The 22706-nt window shown below is 37.9% G+C and overlaps 1 protein-coding gene across 1 annotated transcript in view; it reads right to left on the bottom strand.

Annotated features, from left to right (window-relative positions):
• Positions 1-16919, bottom strand: part of CD226 (CD226 molecule) — a 31606-nt gene extending 14687 nt beyond the window's left edge. The window contains 3 exon segments of the mRNA XM_040585860.1: positions 8315-8549; positions 16403-16525; positions 16528-16919. Coding sequence (XP_040441794.1) covers positions 8315-8549; positions 16403-16525; positions 16528-16729 — 560 coding nt within the window. The 5' untranslated portion in view covers positions 16730-16919.
• Between the last annotated feature and the right edge of the window lie 5787 nt (positions 16920-22706).

The following is a 22706-nucleotide window of genomic DNA, read 5'->3' as shown; positions in this document are numbered from 1 at the left end:
AATCTCAGAAATATAGAGGTATAACAGAGTGTAAACCAGCTTTCCACGATTTAAAGGATCAAACCCAATTTCTGCAGCAGGGAAACTGTTGAAGTTAAGATATTCTTTTTGGAGGAAAAATAAAATGTGTAATTTTTTTTTTTTCCCTCTACCCTTGCTACTAGAAATTAAAAGTCAAATGTTATGTAAAAGTTTTGTCCCCATTCTTTTGGCTAGGGTTTTTCAGGTTTTCTACTTTTGGGTTCCTGTCCTACCCATTTTTGTTGTTGTTGTTTTGTTTTGTTCTTTTGACCTTTGATGGGATGAGTTGGGGTTTTTTTCCTCAGAGGAAAGTTGCTTAGATACCTGTACTTGTTTTCAGCTAGTATGTTCATTTTTAAAATCAGTACCTATGATATTTTAATTACCGTTTGCTGCAAATTTCACTAGTCCCAGATTTATTTCATATGAGGCCCCAGAGTTTCACTCTGAACTACACATAAACCTCATGCATTCCTCCCAGTTTAAAACCGTATGCAAAGAAAACCACAGTCAGTTCTGCAACTTCAGAAAGGTAAAATTCAGCACAGTAAAATAAGATGCATTGAAACACTGTTGTGGCTTGGCATGTTTCTGCATCTCTGTTCAGGCTTAAGGCTTAGCAGAGGTTAAACACTACCTGAGCAGGTTTTATACAAAGAGAGTTACATCAGCTGCTGCAGGAAAGTGCACACACTGCCAAGCACCAAACATGGGGAGTCACACCCTATCCTCACCCATCCCAGCACACAGACCTTTTCCATGTGCTCCCAGATACAAGGTCAGGACAAACTCATACTGCTCAAATTGATGTTAACAGAGCTACCTTCAAAGTAGCTACCCTTAGGAAGTAATGCTCTCCATCAGAAATAACTAATGACCTTGGCAGATTTGTCAAAACTGCGAAGATTACTTTGCTCTACAGCAGAGGCAAGTTCCCAGGTTCCACTAAGTTTGCTGAAGCTCTGCATCACAATATTCTTCTCCTTATGTTAAGTATTATTTATTATAGGATAAGATATAATATAATAATAAATATTATTATATAATATAAATAATAAATAAAAGTGACAAATCAAATTGCAGATGAAAAGGAGGTTTAAAATTTTATGAAGATGAACTTTCTCCAGGGCTCTTGTTTTCACCAAGGAAATCAACTTTCAGTTGAGAAAACACATCACATTTCCTGAATAGGCTAAATATGGAATTATACTTAGCTCCTAAATTGACGTCTTCCAATTATATTAGTACATAGCACATAAATTTGTCGAGTTACTATAAAAATTTTTTTGCCCTTTTTTGGATGAAATAGAGAAACATAGATGTATATCTATCAAACAGCAAAGATCTTAATTTCTAATGAGCTACTGATACCAATTCTACAATCAGACTCAGAAATCAGCAGTAGTGCTGTGTTTGAAAAGAATGTTCTTTTTCTAATAGCAACTATTTGGATCCTAAAAGTTAAAATGAAAGTATTTATACTCCTATATCCTTAAAACATCCCTTTAAATATATATTAAATTATATGGTGACAATTAGTTGAATCTTTCTAAACCGATTATTAATTCTGCATGATCTTATAAACACTTAGTACACATCTGTAATTCACCTGCCAATTCCAGTTTGTTTACATATATTCCGTTACTCTCTGTTGTTATTTTACTCTTTTAATCTGAACTTTACTTACCTAGAGTGCAAGGAAAGGGAAAATAAAGAAAAAATAAAGAAGCCAAAGAGAGGGAGAGATAAAGTACAGTGCTAACAGGGTGAGAAAATCATCCTCTCTTCAGGTATAAACATTCATAAACTTCCAGCAAGGAGGATTTGGTTGCTGGGGAAGAAATCATCTGATAAAAACATATCATGCACTACGCCAGGATTCATCTGTAGGAGAGTCTTGAAGATAAGGTGGGTCAGAATTTCAGATTTTATTCTCTCCAGGAATTTCATCAGTTCATGATGAAGGGAATTTACCAGCAATAAGAGTTCAATGAGCAGACAGGAGTGACACAGGATATTGTGCTCAACCTTCACTTACTGTTAATGACCCATATTGTCTTACAGTGGATGAAGGTATATGCTATATTGGGCAACTGTATGTCACAGCACGCAGGCATGTGTGTGTGTTTGTGCCTGCCTGCTCATATCTTCCGTGAGGCTCCTGAGGGTCAGACTTCAGGCAGAGCAGATGATATCATGCTTTAAGCCACACAGAAGAAAAAAGTCAGGGGAGAGGGGAAGGGAAAGAGTGTGAAAAATCAAACTGGCTCTTAAGGACAACTATTTGAACCGATGTTCCTCAGGAAGGAAAGCCAAGGGTGCCAAAGCAATGGACAGGGTACTCATCCAAGCTGCCCAGCCCTGAAAGTATTTTAATGCCCAGGAGTGCAGCATGAGGATGCACTGTGGGGAACTGCTGCCCTGCATCTCAGATCCTAGTTATTGCTTTTAATGGATTGTTTTATGGACTGAGAATATATTGAAAAGGAAGGGAAAATACAGTTTGTTTCAAAATAAGCCTGTTGTGCAGCTTGGTACCAGGTAAGAAAATGGAAGAAATCAATATATCATCAGTATTTTTTACTGGTTCTTTCTTTTCCATTTATTTTTGTCCTTATTAAGTTATAAATTATATTCCTGTCTGACGGGACAGCTGAAAGAAAGGTTCATCATTACAAATATAAGCAGCAGAAAGAGGTTCTGCAGATGGGAAAATTTCAGAACTTAAAATATTAATCACCTCTTAGTGATTTCCTTTAAAGTATTTGGAATTTTAACGGTCTGAATCTGTAATTCCTTTTACCCTCTGTTTTTTACCTACCTCTGTTCATTTCATAACCTAACATGTATTTCCCCAAATAAAATAATATTCAGTCTGTCCTGGATAAATTAATACTATCTCCTTAATTTTGAAGCTGTCACTGTGCGCTTTCCAGTTTCCACTGCAATTGTATTGTGTAATGATTTCTAAAGTCCATTATCTCAAAACTTTATCAATCACATTTACACTTTGAGAAATAAAAACCAAACTTACAAAACTCTTGAATTTGGATTTAACTACTGGATGTCACAGAAATTATGGTTGATACTAGAGATGATACAATACTTTAGTTAGGCTGAATTTCCCAGTGGTGGCTGCAGTGGCATAGAATTAAGAAGGAGTAGCTGAGATGACAAAATATATTTGGGTTATAGAGGTCAGGGACTACATGCCCCCCAAAAATGTTTTTTAACCCACTAGATTCCACTCCAAGTCAGTTTTGCCTTTCCCAACTACACCCATTCATGCCTGCACAGTGTTTTAAGGTTCCTTCCAGGTCAATTGCCCCTGCTTCCACCATGTCTATGCTTCTGTTTTATGTTTTAGTTTGGTCAGGAGCTTCTTGTTCATCTGTACAGACCGTCTGACATTTTTGCTTGATTTCCTACTTGTCTGGGTGGACCGTGTAGAAGTAGGTTTTCCTTGAAAATCTTTTCTCCATCACTCTTGGGATTCTTCCAAGATCTCTGAATGGGTCAAAGTCTGCTCTTCTGAAGCCCAGGGCTGTGATCCTACTTTTTTTGCTTTTATCCCTTTCTCTTGGGACCATGAACTCTACTGCAATCAGGGTTGCCCCTGATCTTTGCAAACCCAACATGTTCTTCCTTCTCTGTAAGTCTGAAGCTGAGCGGAGTGCCTCCTCTCTTCAGCTGCTTAATCACCTGAGTGAGGTAGTTACCATCAACGCATGCCAGAAACCTACCAGATTGTTTGTGCCCTGCTGTGTTTCTACTCTACAGGTACCAGGTGGTTGAACTCTCCCATGAGGACCACAGAATGTGAAGCTTGTTCCAGTTGTCTGATGGAGGCTTCATCTGTATCAGGCCTGATCACGCTGATCAAGCAGTCAGCAGCAGACACACACCACAACATCACCTATGCTGATCTGCCTGCAAGTCCTGATCCATGAGTTCTCAGCTGGCTCATCCATCCCTAGGCAGACCTCACATTCCCACTGTTCTTTCACATAAAGAGCAACTCTCCCTCTCTACTGTTCCAGCTTGTCCTTCTGAAAGATCCTGTATCAGCCACTGCAGCATTCCAGTCATGTGAGCCATTCCACCGTGTCTCTGTGGTCCCAATGAGCTTGTAGCCCTGCAACTGAACACAGAGATCTAAGTACTTGTTTCCCAGGAAAGGTATATTCCCCATGATGTGTTCCCTCAGCATTTTCTTGTTTGTGTGGACATACTTGGAATGGTCACCCTTGTGCCCTGATTCATTGTTTTCAGGGTGTTTCCTGCCCACATAATCCCACACCATTTGCTTGACAGCCCAGTCCGCGTCCTCACTGGTGGGTTGTCATCTCACTTTCCTGTTAAAGCTCCCCTCACCAGCCTGCTGGCAAGGATGCTTTTTCCCCCTTGCTCAGGTGGATCCTGTCTCTTCCTAGCTGTCTTTGATCATCAAAAAAGGTCCATGGTGATAAAAGGTAACACCTTGTTGTTGACAGCAGCCATGCAACTGGGTTCTGACAGTATCTGCCCCCTCTTCCCAGGGTTTTTCCTTTCTTCAGCAGGATCAAAGAGACACCACCTAAGCCACCCATGTCCTTGACCATCACGCCCAGCACCATATAGTCACACCTGATGTATTCCAGGTCTCTCCTGGACTCCTTTTTGGTGTATGTGTGGAAAAGCAGCAGGGATTAGGAATGGGAGGACTGGGCAAACCTCTCTGCAGCATCCTAGAGTTTACCCTGGCAAGCAGCAAATCTCCCCAGACAGCAGGCTGGGTCAGCAGATGAACAAATGAGAAGTGAGAGTTATCTCCAAATTATCACACAACAGCAAGTCAGTTAATAGCTATCATATCCCCCTGACACTTAATGCATGTTCATCAAACAATGTTTATAGCGAACATGTAAAACAACCCTCCTAATTTCATCTTACTTTGGGAAAAACACAGCAGTCCTCATGGGTACTGAATGTTACAATTTTTTTCCTTAACATAGCATATTCTGATGCAAACAAAGTAACCCAGAGTACATAACAGCATCATTATTCTTAGTAACAACTGAACATTCAAAATGGTAAGGAGCAAGATGAAGAAAAGGCAGGGGAAGGGGGGCGGGGGAAGGGGGGGGGGGGGGGGGGACCCAAGAAATCCCCAGTGCTAAATAAAAGGATTTGGATGCTCTGATTGTCAGACAAATGAAAATAAAAATATCATCATATTGTTTCCCAAAGACAGATTTTCTCATGAATGTTAACAGAGAGTCATATAGAAGACAAAAGTGGTATTATTCTGCTTCATTTAGCAATGGTAAGATGGAACATGCGTTTCATTTTATGTATCTTATTTTAATAAGGTTATAAACAAACTGGAGAAAATTCTGATGAGAACAAGAATGATGAAAATTAGAATCATGAACTAAGAAGAAAAGTTTAAAGAACTGTTTCTTTAGTAGTACTGAGGGATGACTGAAGGCTGCCAGCATGAGGCGGGAAGGACTACAGTGAATAAACTCAGTATTAAACAAGAGATATCTAGGTTAAATATAATGCAGGGTGAAAAAATCTCCTTGTACAGCTGGTTAAGTGCTAAAATGACTACACAAAAATATTATGCATGCATTTTCAACATAGGAATCAGTTAGGGATGATACAGATACACTCACGCTGCCTTAAAACACAGAGATGGATGAGATGATTTGGAATGTCTCTTCCAGCCTGGCTTTTCCACAATTCTATAATTCCTTTTGATCTAAAATTTTCCTTCAGAAAGGAAGAGGAGATAGCTGCTCTACTCCCAACAGGGCTGGTTTGGTTCTTTCCCTAGCCTTTTTTACTGAAGGGGTATGCAATACTTAGTTCACCACAGAATATAAAAAGTAAGAAAAGCAGCATTTAGCAGGTCGATAATCACAACAGAGGTGTGAAAAAGGCAGCTTCACTTCCTCCATCCTCTTGTTTTCTAATTAGGTGCTGACAGTGTGGTTGACACTGTCTAAGATACAGAGATAGTTCTTGCTCTGGGGAGCTCAGTCTAAGAGCCCAAGAATGAAGATCCCACAGGATTAGTTTTTGCTTCCATGTGCTGATAATTTTTCACTGTAGACCTATGAATCACATTCTAAACTGAGACAGAGATAAATAGAAAGCCAGCTATTTCAGGTGAATAGGGACTTGAAAAAAATCTATGCAACGTGCTGCTTTTGGCAGGCAGAAGAACATTAATATAGAAGTAAGTGCTGAGTGGCATGGATATCATCACGCTAGCTAAGAATAGAAAAGCTCTGTCTCTGCTATTACAGAAGAGGTTGATCACTCTATTTAAAATATGGGAGTACTTCATGGTATATCTGGCATTTAAATGCGTTATTAATGAAATTCCACTCTTATTCAGAGTTGCTAGCAAAATGTATCCCCTGAGCAAATGGTCCATCATCATTGACTGACAGAAACACAAATGTAGTCATGAATTAAAAAAAAAAAAAAAGAAAGAAAGAAAAAAATCCAAAACAATTAAGCAATTATGCAACTCTGCATAATTCACATTATGGATGTAAAAGTCACTACAAACATCAAAAGAATATTTCCCATTCTATTCAGAGCATAGTATGGGAAATTTTCAGTCAAACTAGTACTATTTTAACACCTACCTGAAATAAAACTCCTGAGGAAATAATGATAAGTTTCAAAATATACAGAAACTCATGTTACAATTCAACAGTTTTGAAAGGCAAATAAACACAGAACAAAAGAATTCCAGGTAATTTTAACTATATTCATTCTTTATGTAGATAAACATGCAACACTGCTCTGCCATAAAGGCCAGTTTTCATTTAAACAGTTTCCATATCACATAATTCTTCACTGCTGAAGGCTTTTGACTTTCTATCTAAATGTGTAGCAAAGACATAGTGTATGAGAGTAACAATATCAGTTTCTGATCTCTCTAATTAAGTTTATTTTATATTTTAATTTAAATTGGCATTGTAAATTTGTCGTATTTTAAGATTGTTGATCCAAGTTTAACTGCTTGAGTTCTGCATCACCAAGCTCTTTAGAAGTTGATTTACTTTGCTTCTAAGTTTTTGCCTACATTCAATCATCTCTGATTGTGTTACATTTAAAATAACCGATATTCTGATAATACATTTCAATGGAAACTTAAAAACCCTTAAATCAGGGATTGCTACACTTTAATGCAATTCAGCCCAGAGAACTGACTATTAATAAGGTGGTTTGGGAGGATGTGTGAAGCACATGCAGACAGATTTACTTACCAGTATGTCTCAAGGCAGAATGAATCAGCAAGTAGTTTGTAGTTGCGTAGGAGGCTTCATTACAGGGGTCTGGTAATGTGAAAAGTATTGCACTGAGCTACAGCCGACAAAGAAATGCCTCATACTTTCATAAGGGAAAGACAGAAAAGGGCAAGATTATCATTTTTGGCAATGACAATACAAAGATGATGTAACCAAGTAGTAATGGTATATAGTGCATCATCACAGATAGGAGAGTACAAGAGAAAAAAACATTTTACGTAGTGTCTGTATAGGAAGCCTAAATTAAACACATTACGTTCTACAAAGTGTGGGACCTGGAAGATATTTTAAGTGTCAATTATCAAAAATTTATTTTGCCAGGTTGGAAACAAGACAGAAATACACATTCAGATTTGTAGAAATCTTAAGATCTTGATATACAGATATTAATGGGAATCAAATTTTTAACCAAGTCGTTGTCTGTTGATCTTCTTTTAACATTTCATGTTGATATATGCTCATTATAATGCTCCATGGAGTCAAGAATGGCTGAAAAATAACAGGCCAAGAACTTAAAGGCAGATATGCATGACAGGATGACAGGACCAGACCTTAATGTGGAGAATTGGTTAGCTGAGCAAGGACATGTTAACATCAGAATGTTGAGTCATCAAGATCTTAGGAAATATCGAAGACAGCTTACGTGAAAGCTAACGGTTCACAAGGACACTCTGTCCTTGTTATCTTTAGGGAAGCTACAACAAGGAACTTGTGGTTAACAAGAATGAGAACTTTTCCTACAAACAAAGAGCATAGACGCAAGTTAATTTTTTAGCTAGCCAGCCAATAAGGAGCTTAACTTTTGCAATATGTATGAGCTAATTATAAGTGCTATAAAAGCTGTAACCGTAGTTGAATAAACGAAGTATGCTGATCTCTCATATTGAGTGACTGCTTCTTCCCTCCGTTCCGACAAATGGCAACAAATTGGCGCCCGAACAGGGACTAGGAACGGGGCCAGAGGACATAGGACCGGCGACCCGATAGCGGAGTCCGGACCCGGCGACCCGATAGCGGAGTCCGGGAGCCACGGTCGGCGGAGAAGTTGAGTGCGGTCCTGTAAGCAGCGCAGGAGGCGAAAGGGATATTTTCCCCGCGCCCGGGAGCACCTATAGAGGCTGGCCCGCCTGCTACGCGCCACCGAAGTCTGCAAAGGCTGCAATTGTGCACAAATAGAGGTATGAGCAGACAAGCGGCGTATAATTTGCTCGAATGCTTTTTAGAAAAGCGGAGCATTAAGGGGATAGATCTGAAAAAGGAACTTCCTGACTTATTAAGCTATGGCGTGGTCAGGGGATTTTTAGCAGATCCTAATACAGTTTTTGAGGAAAGCGAATGGCGAAAGCTAGGGGATAAATTATTCGATGCTGTTATAAGTGAGGAAAAAACAGCAAAGAAATTAATGAAACCGTGGCGGACAGTTATAAATACTATCACTATGCATAAAGCTGAACAAAAAGTTGCTGCTGCTGCAGCTGAGAGGCTAGACGGTACGGCTTCTACCAGAGTGCCCTCTGTGCAGCAAGCAAGTGCTACTCCTTCGCCTGACTGCCTTTTGCCCCCTTCCGTGCGCAAGTGTGGTGCTGAAATTGTCAGCAAGGAACCCACGGGACCGGCGTCTGTCGGCAGACGGGAGGCGGGGGGCTGAGCGCGAGGAGCCGCAGCGCATCGACCCCAATCGCGACTCCTGTCACCTTCACGACACCCCCTCCAGGAGACATGACCAACTCTTATCGACAGACACCGTGTTACAACCCGCCACCCAAGGGAGCCTCGGCCTGGACCTGGCAACAGCAGTAGATACAACATTAATTGACAACCGAACACAAAAAAAATTGCAACTCGTGTCCGAGGACCTCTGATAATTAATGGACAAAGTTATGGTGCTCTATTATTTGGGCGGTCTTCTGGTAGTTTAAAGGGCTGTTGTGAAGTGTGTTGCTTATAGTAATAATTGTTAGCATTGCACTCGTATGTTTAAGCTGTGCTCTCTTTTGTATTTGAAAATTACTCGAGCGTGTAACTGGCTGTGTGATCACGGCCATGACTCCCTTAAAGATCTTTGTGAAACAAAGTTAGCGTAAGTTAGCTGAAGCAGGCCTTGCAGCTGTGCTGAGGCATGCTGATAAGGAAGCTGAGAAAAACACTGACCTTGTGCCTAATGTTGTAAATAACTTTGAGGAATTCGCGTAGACAAGAGAAAAAAAAAAAAAAAAAAAAAAAAAAAAAAAAAAATATATGTAGCTAGCTATCCGCAGAAACCGCAAGTAGAAGGACGTATGAAAATGTAACCCTTTAGAGCTTAGCCAATTAGCAGATGATTTGTAGGCATAAAATTAACTGGAACTGTAGCTCTTTCATTTTTCCTTCCTGGTGGCGCAGCAGCTGCGAATTGGGCTAAAATAAAAACTCTAGCTTGCTGGGCAGTGAAACAATTTAATTCTACAACAGACATTTTATCAGGTCTTGCCACTGATGTTGATAGCTTACGCCACGCAATCTTGCAAAATAGAGCTGCTATAGATTTTTTGCTTTTGGCAAATGGGCATGGATGTCAGGATTTTGAAGGCATGTGTTGCCTAAATCTTTCTGATCATTCACAAAGTATTCATCGACAGCTAGAAGAGTTAAGAAATCGTATGCATCATGTCAAAGAAGGTTCATTAGGCATAGATTCTTGGTTTGCTTCTTTAGGCATAAATGGATGGTTAAGAGACTTGTTAAAACAGGGTTTATCTGTATTGCTGTTTATTGCTTTATTATTGCTTTTGTTACCTTGTATTCTTTCTTGTATCCGAAAATTATTTGAACGTGTTACCCAATCCTTCCTTGTCCAAAAAGAAAACGGGGGAATTGTGGAGAATTGGTTAGCTGAGCAAGGACATGTTAACATCAGAATGTTGAGTCATCAAGATCTTAGGAAATATCGAAGACAGCTTACGTGAAAGCTAACGGTTCACAAGGACACTCTGTCCTTGTTATCTTTAGGGAAGCTACAACAAGGAACTTGTGGTTAACAAGAATGAGAACTTTTCCTACAAACAAAGAGCATAGACGCAAGTTAATTTTTTAGCTAGCCAGCCAATAAGGAGCTTAACTTTTGCAATATGTATGAGCTAATTATAAGTGCTATAAAAGCTGTAACCGTAGTTGAATAAACGAAGTATGCTGATCTCTCATATTGAGTGACTGCTTCTTCCCTCCGTTCCGACAAATGGCAACACCTTAACTTCTGTCTGAGTAAATGATAAAGAGGCCAGAATAATTCCTTAAACTCTTTCTGTGGATTGATACTTCATCCAAACTTCAAAAAAAATCCCTTCAAAGTTGAATAACTGTTGTACTGACAGATTTAACTGAAAAGAGAAGAACCAAAGGACTGAAGACAGGTCCGGAAAAGGATCAAGTAAACAAATGGATCCATGTCTCAAGTGGCCATAGGTAAACAAAGATCTGGACAAACCAGAAAAAGACAAAGGATACAGTATGAAGAAAAAAGGAATTTTGCCAGTGCCTCTTCCAATTCCTTTGTAAAGTCATCCCAAATATCCATTCCAGAGTGCTAGAGACTGGAAACATATCCTTCCCCTGTATACACTTCTTTGGAAAAGTTTGTAAGAAAAGAAAGAAAGATTGCAGAATTCCTGCGGCTGCTTTGCTGCTGTTAGGTACGTGGCTGGCAACTGGCAAAACAGTGCGGCTGAGTGCTGTGTTTTGAGCAGCCACCTGGGATGACAGTTGTATGCGCAACTCTGTACGTACCTGCCCAATGGACTGACTGAGCACACTGCTCTCTCAGTGCTCTTTCACTTGAAAGTAAATTACAACACATGCAGCTTCAATTGCTTTCTCTTCCTAACAGCAAATGTATGAAATAACACCTTTTTAACCATCAACAATTCCCGCGTGGCATCTCCAACTCTAATGCTTCTTCTATTAGTAGTGACTTCACTCTCTGCTCCTCAGATTTCATACTGCACTCTCAGTCTTCAGACATTCATCTCTAAGCACTGTATATAAGAAACTACAGATCATCCTTAAACTGTTCATTAAGAAAGGTGAAATAAAACTAGACGATTCCTAAATAACCTTTAAACATTACCAAAAAATGTATGAGGAGTTTTCTCTGAAAGTATGAATTTTATTTGCTTAGTGCAGGAGTATGTGTGAGTCATAGAATGTGGGAACACTAAGAGAAAAAAATCCCTTGAACTCAGTTCTGAAAACTCTTGGATATATGTTCACACTATAGGAAACAAGAAGCAACAGATTCCCCCAGCTGGCAAGTATCTTCCTGTGGGACAACCAGACTGTTCTTAGCCAATGTGTAACAGTGGTGGAACACAGTCTCAGGTTCTCTGCAATCATGGTACAAATTTCAGCACTGCACCCACTTGTAGGAATATCCTGTAGCTACATAGCATGTGAAGTTTCCAACATAATATCCCTAGTATTACTGCTTTTCTGTCAGTATGTTTCAGTGACTGCCAATAAAAAAAGCATCAATAATGCTGTGCAGTCTGCAAGAGTTATTTCTCATCTGTTTCAAAGATGTCAGTCACAGGAAATCTTTAGCCAAATTTTAAGGCAAAAGGAATAAAATAATTACAATAAGCACATTAAAAAAAATTAAATAAGTGGTGATTTATCATCATTTCTAGGGTCTTCCATTTGCCAGGGATGCAATGAAGGTAACACATCAAGAAAAGGCCTCTGTAATGAGAGCTATAACCTCCTCTGTCTCCTGAGGTCTCAGGTCCTTATCACAGCTCAGCCATTGCTTACCCACAATCAATCTTTTTTTTTTTTTTTTTTTTTAATTTTATCTTTAATTTTGTCCCTGATTGAAACAGAATTGCCTTCACCCCACTCAGACCATGGTGGAGTGAACTGAAGTCCTAAATAAAGTTTATCCAGTATTATTTTGCCACCTCGTACATTGCAAACCTGATGTGATCTTTTACTCACTCAACAGCATCTTTAATCACATATGAAAGAGTATAACCACAGTGGAGTTTTGATTTATAGACACCTTTACTCTAAAGGGAAATAAATAGGGATGCTGTCGAAATGCTGAAAAAAAACCCCACCCATGCTTAATGCTTTTCAAATACTTGACTTCTTTCTAATTTTTCTGTGTTTTTTGTGTAAAAAAGCAAGTCATGATCCCCAAACTTCTTCAACTGCTTGATCTTGTAGCACCAGGGTCTTGTTAACACTTGAGATCCTGGGTCTAGTGACACAACTGTCACTGTTAGACACTATTTGAAATATTTACTCATTAAGCATCAGCACCTGAGGCTTCGAACTATGCAAATGAAATAAGAATCATACCAATTGTATTCACTTTGTATTCATAATTATAAAAATTATACAAAGCACATGGGAAAGCAGAATTAGACTCATGACCTCTGTTGATTACCCGGAATGAAGCACTACACCAACTTGGAACAGTTTGAGTGCAGAAACATCCATTCTTTCACAAGCTAGCAAAAGTTAATCCAAGATACTTTATGCAAATTTATCTAACTGCCAGCAGATATGATTGCTGTGTGAAGAACATTTCAGCTTGTACTTCAATCTAGTTAAGAACCTCCATCATGAGTATAATGCTGTATGGCGTTATTTTCATTTATTTCTGCTATTTTCTTTCTAGAAATTCTGAAAGTCAATCATATATTCTGTATTTATGCTCTGTTGCCAGCTTTCATTGAGGCATGTGCTGCAGATTCCTCAATGGCATTACTTACCTGCTTAAGTTGGTGCAGAAATGTCTCTGGGTCCCACAGTAACAGGTCAGTATAAATAAATCTTGACGATTTTCAGTGCCCTGGTGCCACAAATTAAATTATAAGCAAGGTTTTAGTTTTTATAGACACAAAAATCTTAATAATATCAACTTAACTTCATCTGTACCACTTTACTAAAGCAAGCTGAATTTTCATGTTGAATATGCAGTTAGCTAAAAATAAAAGAATTAGTCTAATAAATGTTTTCTGATTAAGTGTTATAAACAGAAGAAATGGATATTGCAGTAAGTTAGCTATTTGTCTGGGGTACTGTAGGCAAATTAATGTTTTAAAAAAGTAATGTCTATTTGGAGTCAATAAATTATAAATCCTAACCAAAGAAAAGAGTGAAATTTGAAAAAAAAATATTTTTTTTATAAAATGATCTTTCTAGTATGTTGGCCAGATTTCTTTATCCCAATGAATAGCAGATTCCTTAAGAAACACTTTGTATTCCAGGACTTTAACCATTTGTGTATATTAATCCTATAGAACAAGATCTATGTACAGTGAAATTATGAGACTAACACTCAGCTTTCTCAATACTCTTTCCCTGGTGCAGAATAAAAAAACTCTAAAGCTGGACACCGGTTTCTTAATTCTACAGGTTGGAAGACAAAGAAGAAAAATTATATATCTAGTGCCAGCACCAAGCTAAAATACCAGCTGCATGGAAGTGAATTTGAAGTTTACTATTTATTTAATCGAAGCAAGCTGTCATCCAGTTTAAAATATTTACTACTGATGAAGATGCTAGTAAAGTAAGATAAAGCCTGACTTAATAGTTCTACTATAACTACTACACAAATAAATACCTTCTCAAAACTCTGGTTTTAATAATGTATAATTTGCAGTGTAGATTGAATTTGTAATGTTTTATCTTCACTGGTGCTACGTCTAATTCTTTTCAGATCAGTGTTTATAAAGACTGTGTTTATACACATCTATTGGGAGCTGAACAGGATTTTCTCAGAAATCTTGATTTTTTAAATGGAAAAGGATTAATTTCTATCCAACATTATTATGTCCCTCTGTGGTAGGACTAAATTGATATACTTGAAAAATTGGGGGGTTGCTGTTGATTTTGGTTTCTGTTTTAGTGTGCTCAAACCAAGAGAGAAATCCTACACACCGAAAATACTGAATCCCACAAAACCATTTAAAAAAAACGTAACTCTGATAACTGATCCACTTTTTACGTGCTTTACAGTGTGCTGAAACCTCTGAGTGGATTGCCTAATGAAAGTATCTGACTGGAGGGTAACATCCCACGGGAAAGTGATTGCCTTGTTTCTTTCATCACTTCAGATTAACATAAGGCCAATACACTCAGGAACAAATAGCTGAGATCAGTACTGCCTTGGCCAGGAAAAGGACTACATGAGCTTGCAGATCTCTACTGCATCTGACTTTTAGTATTTTACGGGAAGTGAACCCACTTTGAATAAGGGCTCAGCACTGCCAGAACTCAGGTTGGACTGAACCAACTAAGAGATCTGGTTTGCCTGTTCCTTTTTGTAAACAGTAACCTGAATTTCCAGATCTTGGCTTACCTCAATGCAATCAAAATGTATATCTCTAATGCCTACATTTGCAATGATACTGTGCACTAAGTAGACTGCCAGAGGAAAACAAACTAGGGAGATACTACTTCAGTAACGTGATTCCTTATGTAATCAAGACAGACACCAAAGTGACACAAGCATTCAGAGACAGCACTGAAGGGATCACAGCTGAGGAACTCTGACTTGGGCTGCAAGCCTACCTTGGGGGACCCTGTTCAGCTTTCACTAGCAGGACACCACCTCTACGTGTGAATGACTGTGAATTGTATGGCCATGCCACCATGGGACACAGCAGAAAATAATTTAAATTCTAAACTATCTTATTGAACCAAACAATCCGGAGAGGCAGAATTATTTTTTTCAAAGTCAAGGCAATAATTTGTGTGTGGCTTAATTTCTGATTTGATGAGTGGCAATGTTTACTGACAAAAAGCTAGCAGGTACTGGAAGACAGATTGGGATTCTGTTTCATCAGTGCCATCAACAAATGTGCTGGCTAAAATAGCTTCAAAAACCTTCAGTGGTGCAGGCAGGAGCAATCTACCTTGAATTTTTGAAGTTTAGATATCTCCTACAAGAGTCAGGCTCACTGTTTCATTATAACGTTGAAATTGCAGTGTGTAGATAAAATAAGACTGAAATGAAGACTCAGAAGGATCACGCTAGGAAAAGAACTGTTATTTTTGTCTTCTGGTCTTTCAAATGCTAGGAACTAAATTTTCCTTTCAACTCATTCTTTCCTAACTGAGAAATACAATAAAATATTGAATGGCGTCTATTTTCACTCTGGAAAATGGGAGATTCTTTCTACATTCACAATATCAAATCAAGAAACCAGTAAGCAAAACTAGTTATCTTTTGAAGGCTGTTCTACCATATTACATAACGATCTTCTCCCCAGTCAGAGAAGCCTGGTAATTTGCATCAGAGTTGTCAGTTAACTGATGCTGAACAGGCACACATGGAAAAATACTAGAAAAGGGCTTTTTCTCCTCTTACTGATAGTGCTGGAAAAGAAACCATATCAGTTGAGTGGTCGGTTAATTTCGGACACTTTGGAAAGTACATAGACAGCTACACAGAAAGTACCTGGGCATAGCTGGAACTTTTTCTCCCCTTCTTCCCTTTTCCTTCTTTCAAAAAGTCTCCTTTTAAAGAAAAGGTCTTTTTTTTCTCGAGTTAAACTTCCCTCCTTCCCTTGTTTTTTTTTTCCACACCATTGCTAAATGGTTATTTTGTTCCTGAAAAAAGCAAGCACAGAAGAGCTTCCAAAAAAAATCCCAATCCTATTTTCAGACCAGGAATGCCCTCACCATGTAACATAATAACAAAAATATGGTACCCTTCATGTGTAGTTACAAGGTTCATCCATTGCAATTTCATCCTCTGGAGAGATCCTATAGCTTGCTGAAATGCTGAGAACCTTGGCCCAATGGAAATACCACCATGGCAATGACCATTAGTATATGAAGTCTGCTATGTAATACATTGCTGCTGCGAGTTCCATCTCCTCCATTTACTTTCTCTTAAAATGACCTTTAATCAAAGTAATGTAATTCTTTTCTGTCATGCTAGTTCCTTTCCCCAAATAAATGATTTTTTGCATGCTATATAATTGAAAAGATAAATTACAGTGCCAGACACTCCCTAAATTGGCACGGATTTCTGGTTTGCCTGTATCAGAAATCTCAAAAACAATGAGAGATTTACTTACCTGGCTGAATAATTTCTATTACCTTTTCCCAAGCTCCATCTGGGTAAGGCACAATAGAACAAAGGTAAAGACCAACACACTCCAAAGAGCTCTTGATGAAGGATAAGGATCTGTCCTCCCTGAAGCATTCTCAAAATAAAGTCTTCCATTGTATTTGCCTTCGATATGTATGCCATAGATTGGATGCAAGACAGCTAGATTTTCTTTGTGAGTTACATTAAGTTTCATCCAGGATGTCTGAATTATTACAGCTTTTTTTGGACGTATGCATTCCAGTTTCACCTTCTCAGTAAATTTTCCAGTTGAATCCACATGATTTCCTTCCATGTTGGCTAAAGCACACACAGAAATTCAGCTTCAGAATTAACGTAATTGAAAATTGAAATTATAGAAAAACTCAGAAACAACTTTAGGAGTACTGCAAGCAAAACATTGAAGAAGTAGTTCAGAAAAAAAAAAACAAAAACAAAAACAAAACCTAGAAATTATTATGACTTCTAACCTGTGAATGTCATTGAACAGTTAAAATTTGTCTGAACCACAGAGCAACACACTCTTAAATTGACATCATAGCTGTCATGATGCAATAAAAAAAAAAAAAAGGAAAGATGTTAGCTAGGAATAAGAAAGCAACCTTACTTCCACAAAGCTGGAGAACAATAATAAGGAGAGCTGCACTGTCCACCTCAAATAACACTGGAATCAGCGACTACATTGTGACATGGTTTTATTCAATTGCTGCACACCATGTGCCTTTCTCACAGGATGTTTTTGCTTTTGAAATATGAAAAACATCATGTGCTTTTTACTTTCACATGCTAAGAAACACCAAGCTTGAGGTCTCAGTGCAGTTGCATCACAGAAAGTCTAAATTGCTATCAAAATCCACCTCAGAGTAAAGTTTTCATTACTAATGAATCTCTAGCAATATGCTTGAATACTATGATAACTGAGGAAGCAGGGATCTTTAGGTTTCATCAGCAGAAGCAAGCAGAATTCTTCCACGCCATGTATCCAAGATCACCAGAATGTCTCCATTTTTCTGACACCACAGTTCAAATTTTATCTATTATTCAGGAAATACAAAGTCGAAAGATAAGATAGTTCCTATATACTAGAGGTCATAATTCTGTGGCTAGTTGTAAAAAGTAATGTCTTAAAGTCTGAAAAATTATTTGTGAAAATGTTATGACAATGTACTTCGGGATCATAATTATGCAGCTAGAAAATTCTTAATCCAGGGTGTAAGAAGCCTGAGTATTCATGACTCATGCTGAGACTTGTCAAAACAAGACCCACTCTTATATTTTTTATGGATTTTTCTCAGGACAACAGCAAGCATTTTTGCACCTCAACACACCATAGTTTTATGGAGCTGCTTAAAATTGGAACAATATGATTGATTTGAAGTCAAAACTAAGCTTGAATAATGTTTAAAATTCTTAAATGAATAAACAAATGTAATTTGAACTAAAGCTAATGACAGACAGTAATACTTCAGGTGAATAATTACCTGGACAAGCTTGAGCAGGACTTAACACTACATCTGTTTAAAACGTCTTCCACAATGCAGCAACCTATCTGGACACCAAAATCTATATATATTTATGTGTATGAAGCTAGGCATCTTTTAGGATGATACAACATTTATAACATTTTCAATGACTCCATTTTGCCACTGTCACTCCCTAGTTAGATCTGTAAGTCTCCATTGTTGCAGTTGCACTTGTTTCCACTCCACATTGTCAATAAACACAGAATCCGCCAAATGAAGAAGTGATAAAAAAATTATACTCTATAACACTTCTTAACTTGAGAGGATGTATTACCTGAATAATAGCCTATATTTACTCTTAGCAAAAAATAAAAGGTACTATACTTATATAAATATATTAATAATATTGTAAGTACCTTTTTGTTAAAATTTAGAAAAAAAAAATTATAAAGGTTACTTTCCACAATCTCTTAAGCTGACTTGATTATTGTGTTCCTGTTATCTAAAACAATTTTCACTGAAGATGCAAATATTTTATTAATTTTCTTCTTCTGGAGGGCCTCTCCTTGGAAGAGAGAAGATCTGATATATGTGAAAAGACAATTAAGTGCTTTTTTTTTTTCTTTCCTTGTGAATTTGACCTCCATGGCTAGCTTTTATCAAATTGCAGTTGCAAAAGAAGCAAAAAGACCAAGTACGTCTCTAGCTTGAAATATAATTTTTTGTCATACTGTATGTGTATAGTAGTTTACAGATTAAGTGGTGTTCCACAAAATCTAGAGTAGAATGAAAAAGAGAATCATATGTCAATTTTTTTTTACTATTGTTATTACAATTAAAACATTTCACACATCTATTTTCTTTAATTAAAGTTAAGATAAAGTACTCGGGAAGTGTCCAAAATGAAGACAAATTCCCTTACATGAAAATTATTCTTCATTCATCTGTTTTTATATATGTAAATTACAAAATTATTTTTCTGAATTTCATGTTTGTTTCTCTCCATCTGGCACTGAAAGAAAAACAGAAGTTAAGAAACGGATGTCCAGCCCCGCATGATATAAAATGTTAATTTTTAAAGACATTTATTTGCTGTTCAGCAGACACAGTCACTACAAATGTCAGGGATTCTTGGTCAGCTAGTCCCAAGAACAGGGTCTCTTGTCACAGCTGCTACAAAAGCAGCCTGTAACCAGAGCATCACTGGGTCTCCCTCTAAAGGATGCAACCAGTACAGGTCCCCTCCAGACACCAGTACAACTCCCCTCTGGACACCTGGGCAGCACGCCTGAAGTCACAAATCAGAAAGCTGTAGGCACTGTGGAAGCTTACTTTACTGGTATAATCTGGGAGCAGGCACACACTTAAAGCATCATATTTTTACAGAAGATGTAATCTATAAAAAGATACATACAAACCATCTCCACTCTACCCTCCTGGGCAGTGGACATACCAGAGCAGGCAGTGTAAGGGAAAGTCCATCGTGCAGCCCCCTCCCTTCCAGCCTCTCCTGGTACCACCATTCCCCACAGTCCAGCTCTTCTTTCCCACTAATCACACTTTCTCTCCATCCTTTGAACCAAAAAGCAAAGGAAGGGAAGGCTCACAGAGACAAGCAACAAACAATCCATATTTAGCTAATTGTTGGCTAAATGCCAATTACAGTTTGACAACAAAAGCAGCACGGTGGAATTTTCCAGCTGACTCTACAAATTGTAGGACATTGTTTAAAGGAGGGGAAAAAAAAAAAAAAGCTAGAAATAAAGAAAGAGAAACAGCAAAAAAGATTGTGCAACCAACAGAATGGAGATCTACAGCTTGGATTTTAATCACTACTTGAACATACATCTTCAGTGACCCTGGGTGAGTCATTTCATTTCCTGGTGCATTAATTTCCCAAACTCCAATACATAGATAATATATAATGAATGCTGCTGTTTCAAATCATGTTACAATAATCTCTGTAATGAGGTTTTTTTAATGGAAATTGCTATAAAACTGTGGAGGATAAGACATACATATAGGGCCAGCACAGTATGTTAATACCCTTTTTAATGATTCATTAGTGTTTAAGATTTAACAGATAGGCCCGTAGCAATAATGCAGAAAGGGCAGCAAAAATACTTGCAGACTGCTGCTACCACCAGAAGAAAAGGCCCGAACTGTGGCAGTGCAGTGGAACAGGAGACAGCTAAGCAGGAGACCACTCCAGGTGCCACTTCAACTACAAGCATGAACAACTGGAAACTGATGTGGGCAAAAATGTTCTTTAGCGTCACTGAATTTTTAGTGAAGATAATGAAGCAAATGCTCTGGGAGGAGGAATTTTAGCTATTTTTAGGAGTTTTAGCTATTTTGCACTTGATTGTAAGCACCCCTGTAGATTAGCTGTAACCCTGTAGAAACCAGGTTAATCAACCCAGAACAACAGTTCAGTACCAAGTGACACAACCCCCTGTTTCTCTGTGGATGGGGTTCCCCCTGTTGCCAGTGTGCTGCCAGGAAGGACAACATCTCTTTTGCCACTCACCGTTCTGTATTTCTTTAAGCAGGGTGGCTGAGTGGAACAGCCAGATAAAGGCAAAAGAATTCAATTTGCTTTTTCTTATTCTGCATCTAATTGAACCAATAAAGCCTCCCAAACTGGATTAATCTATAGGCATGCCTGATTCAGTAACATAATGGTTAGGATTCTTCAGTATGTATTCATTAACCTTGGAGAAGATGTTAATGCCAGGTATTCCTTCAGAGAAAAATAAAAAACTTATGAATTAAGTACAATGGTATTTTGGAGATATATTGGTAAAGATGCTTCAGAGAGGGGAAAAAACCACTCTAAAATGCTTTCCCAAACATAGGAAAGTGAAAAATATATAATCTACATACTCAAGTTCTTGTTAACTTTTTATTGTTGAACACACTGGCCTCCAAGAGCCTATGTTATATGGATTATAGTACTGTGACGAAATGCTTCAACCAAAAAAAATCATTCTTTGCAAGAAGTTATGTATTCAGGAATCTTTAGGTAAAGGACTATGTTCCTACATTTGTGGAACTGGAAAATAATTTACATTTTTGGAACTGTACCATTAACTGGATATTCATCCTAACATAACACTGAACACTTACACGGGTCAGGAAGCTCAAGACTGTTGGTGACAAAAAACACAGCTGTAACACGATGGCTAGATAACACTAAATGTCGAGATTCAGGAAGGTTATTTTCACAGCTTTTTTCAGGGAAGTTATTCATAAGTAATGGATGCCAGCTGAACACAGAAAAGCCATGTTTAGTGACAGAGTAAGCTACTAATGGTGTAAAGGTCTGATTTAGGCAGTGGAAGAAACACCACTGCTGAACAGATTCTGAACATCATCAAGCACTACTGCTGCCAGCTCTCAAGTGAAAGGTGTGTCGGTAGGAGATAAGAAGGTTTGTGGTATTTTTCACGTTCACTGTGTAGGTAAGGTTCCTTTGATGTGTTCATAGCAGGAGAGTCTGCCTGTGATGACTTCCTGAACCCCAGTGAAGTTTGTGTGTCTCCGTTTCAGGGGGGCGTCCTTAAAGCAGCCATTTGAAGTTTTTCTCTGTCCATTCAAATAAAACAAAGAGGAAATCATGACAAAAAAGTGAACTGAAAATAATTATGAAGACAATGAAGAAAGGCAAGCTGATCTACCTAAAAAAGAGAGAGAAAACCTCAACAAATAATCCCAAGAAAATATCCAATTTTGTTTATATTTTTATTTACATGATTGCTTAACAATAAATGCTATCACCATGCCTTTTCTACTACCTAAACATTTTCTGTTCAGTATTTTTGACTGTAAATGTCTGCCACTGATTAAGGCAATAAAGTACTAAAAACATTTTATAAATTCTCTTATAACAGGAAGATAGCACTGGGTTTCTATTCACATTTTGTTCATAATTAGTCTATGCGTTTTCATCCAGTAATAACATGGAAGACAGCATTTGAAAGATATGAATTCACAAAGTAGTAAATCACAATTTGAGTCTCTAAGAATTTAATGTACTAATACTGTATAGTTGACTATGCTTATTTCTTTCAGTTTTGTTCTTGTCTTCCTGTTGAAGTCTCTGATTTTATTCGTTTCCAAAAAGTGATATTATTTGCAGAAACCTGAAATTTTCAATTTAATTAAAGAAATATTAAAGCAGAAAGGCTTCAAGGTTCTCACACAAATCCATTATTGAGACGGGAAATGGACCTTTCCATTTCAGAGCAGCCATTTCCATACATCTATTATTTTTCCTGAATTATCCTTTTCCTGGTTCAACTCTATATTTTATGTCCATCATTTTGCTAAAATATCTGTTAAAAGTCAGTTTGAGGAAATTAATGTTGCTGGATTTTTTTTTCTTTTGCTGGCAGAGGCTTACAGAGCTGTTTCTTATACAATACCCTCTGGTACAGCCTGGGTGTGAAAACTTCCTGCAGAGGCGGTTCACTGAAGGTTGAAGCTATCCTTAATTATAGGATGTTGTCAGCTCAGATGTGTCTTCAAGAAAGATCTGTAACTTTTATATGGCAAAGAAGCTTATGACTTTTAAAATGGCCTTCAAAATCCAGGGAGAAAATGAAGGAGAGCAAACAACGGATCTTAAGTATATGGCATCTTTACTCTTTTTTGTTGATACATCCAGGACCTGACACACTACCTTTCTAGTGAAAAAAAGTTATCTCATGCATCTTCTTTTTCTTAAGCCCTTTTTGTGCCCCTTTATTGGGAAAAAGCTTGGTAAACAGCAAAGTGACAGTTAATCATTTTCTGACAATGCACATA

The sequence above is a fragment of the Falco naumanni genome, chromosome 3 (genome assembly GCF_017639655.2).
Source record: "Falco naumanni isolate bFalNau1 chromosome 3, bFalNau1.pat, whole genome shotgun sequence".
Taxonomy (NCBI): Eukaryota; Metazoa; Chordata; class Aves; order Falconiformes; family Falconidae; genus Falco; species Falco naumanni.
Note: the sequence above shows the minus strand (reverse complement) of the source record. Positions and strands in the feature narration are given on the sequence as shown.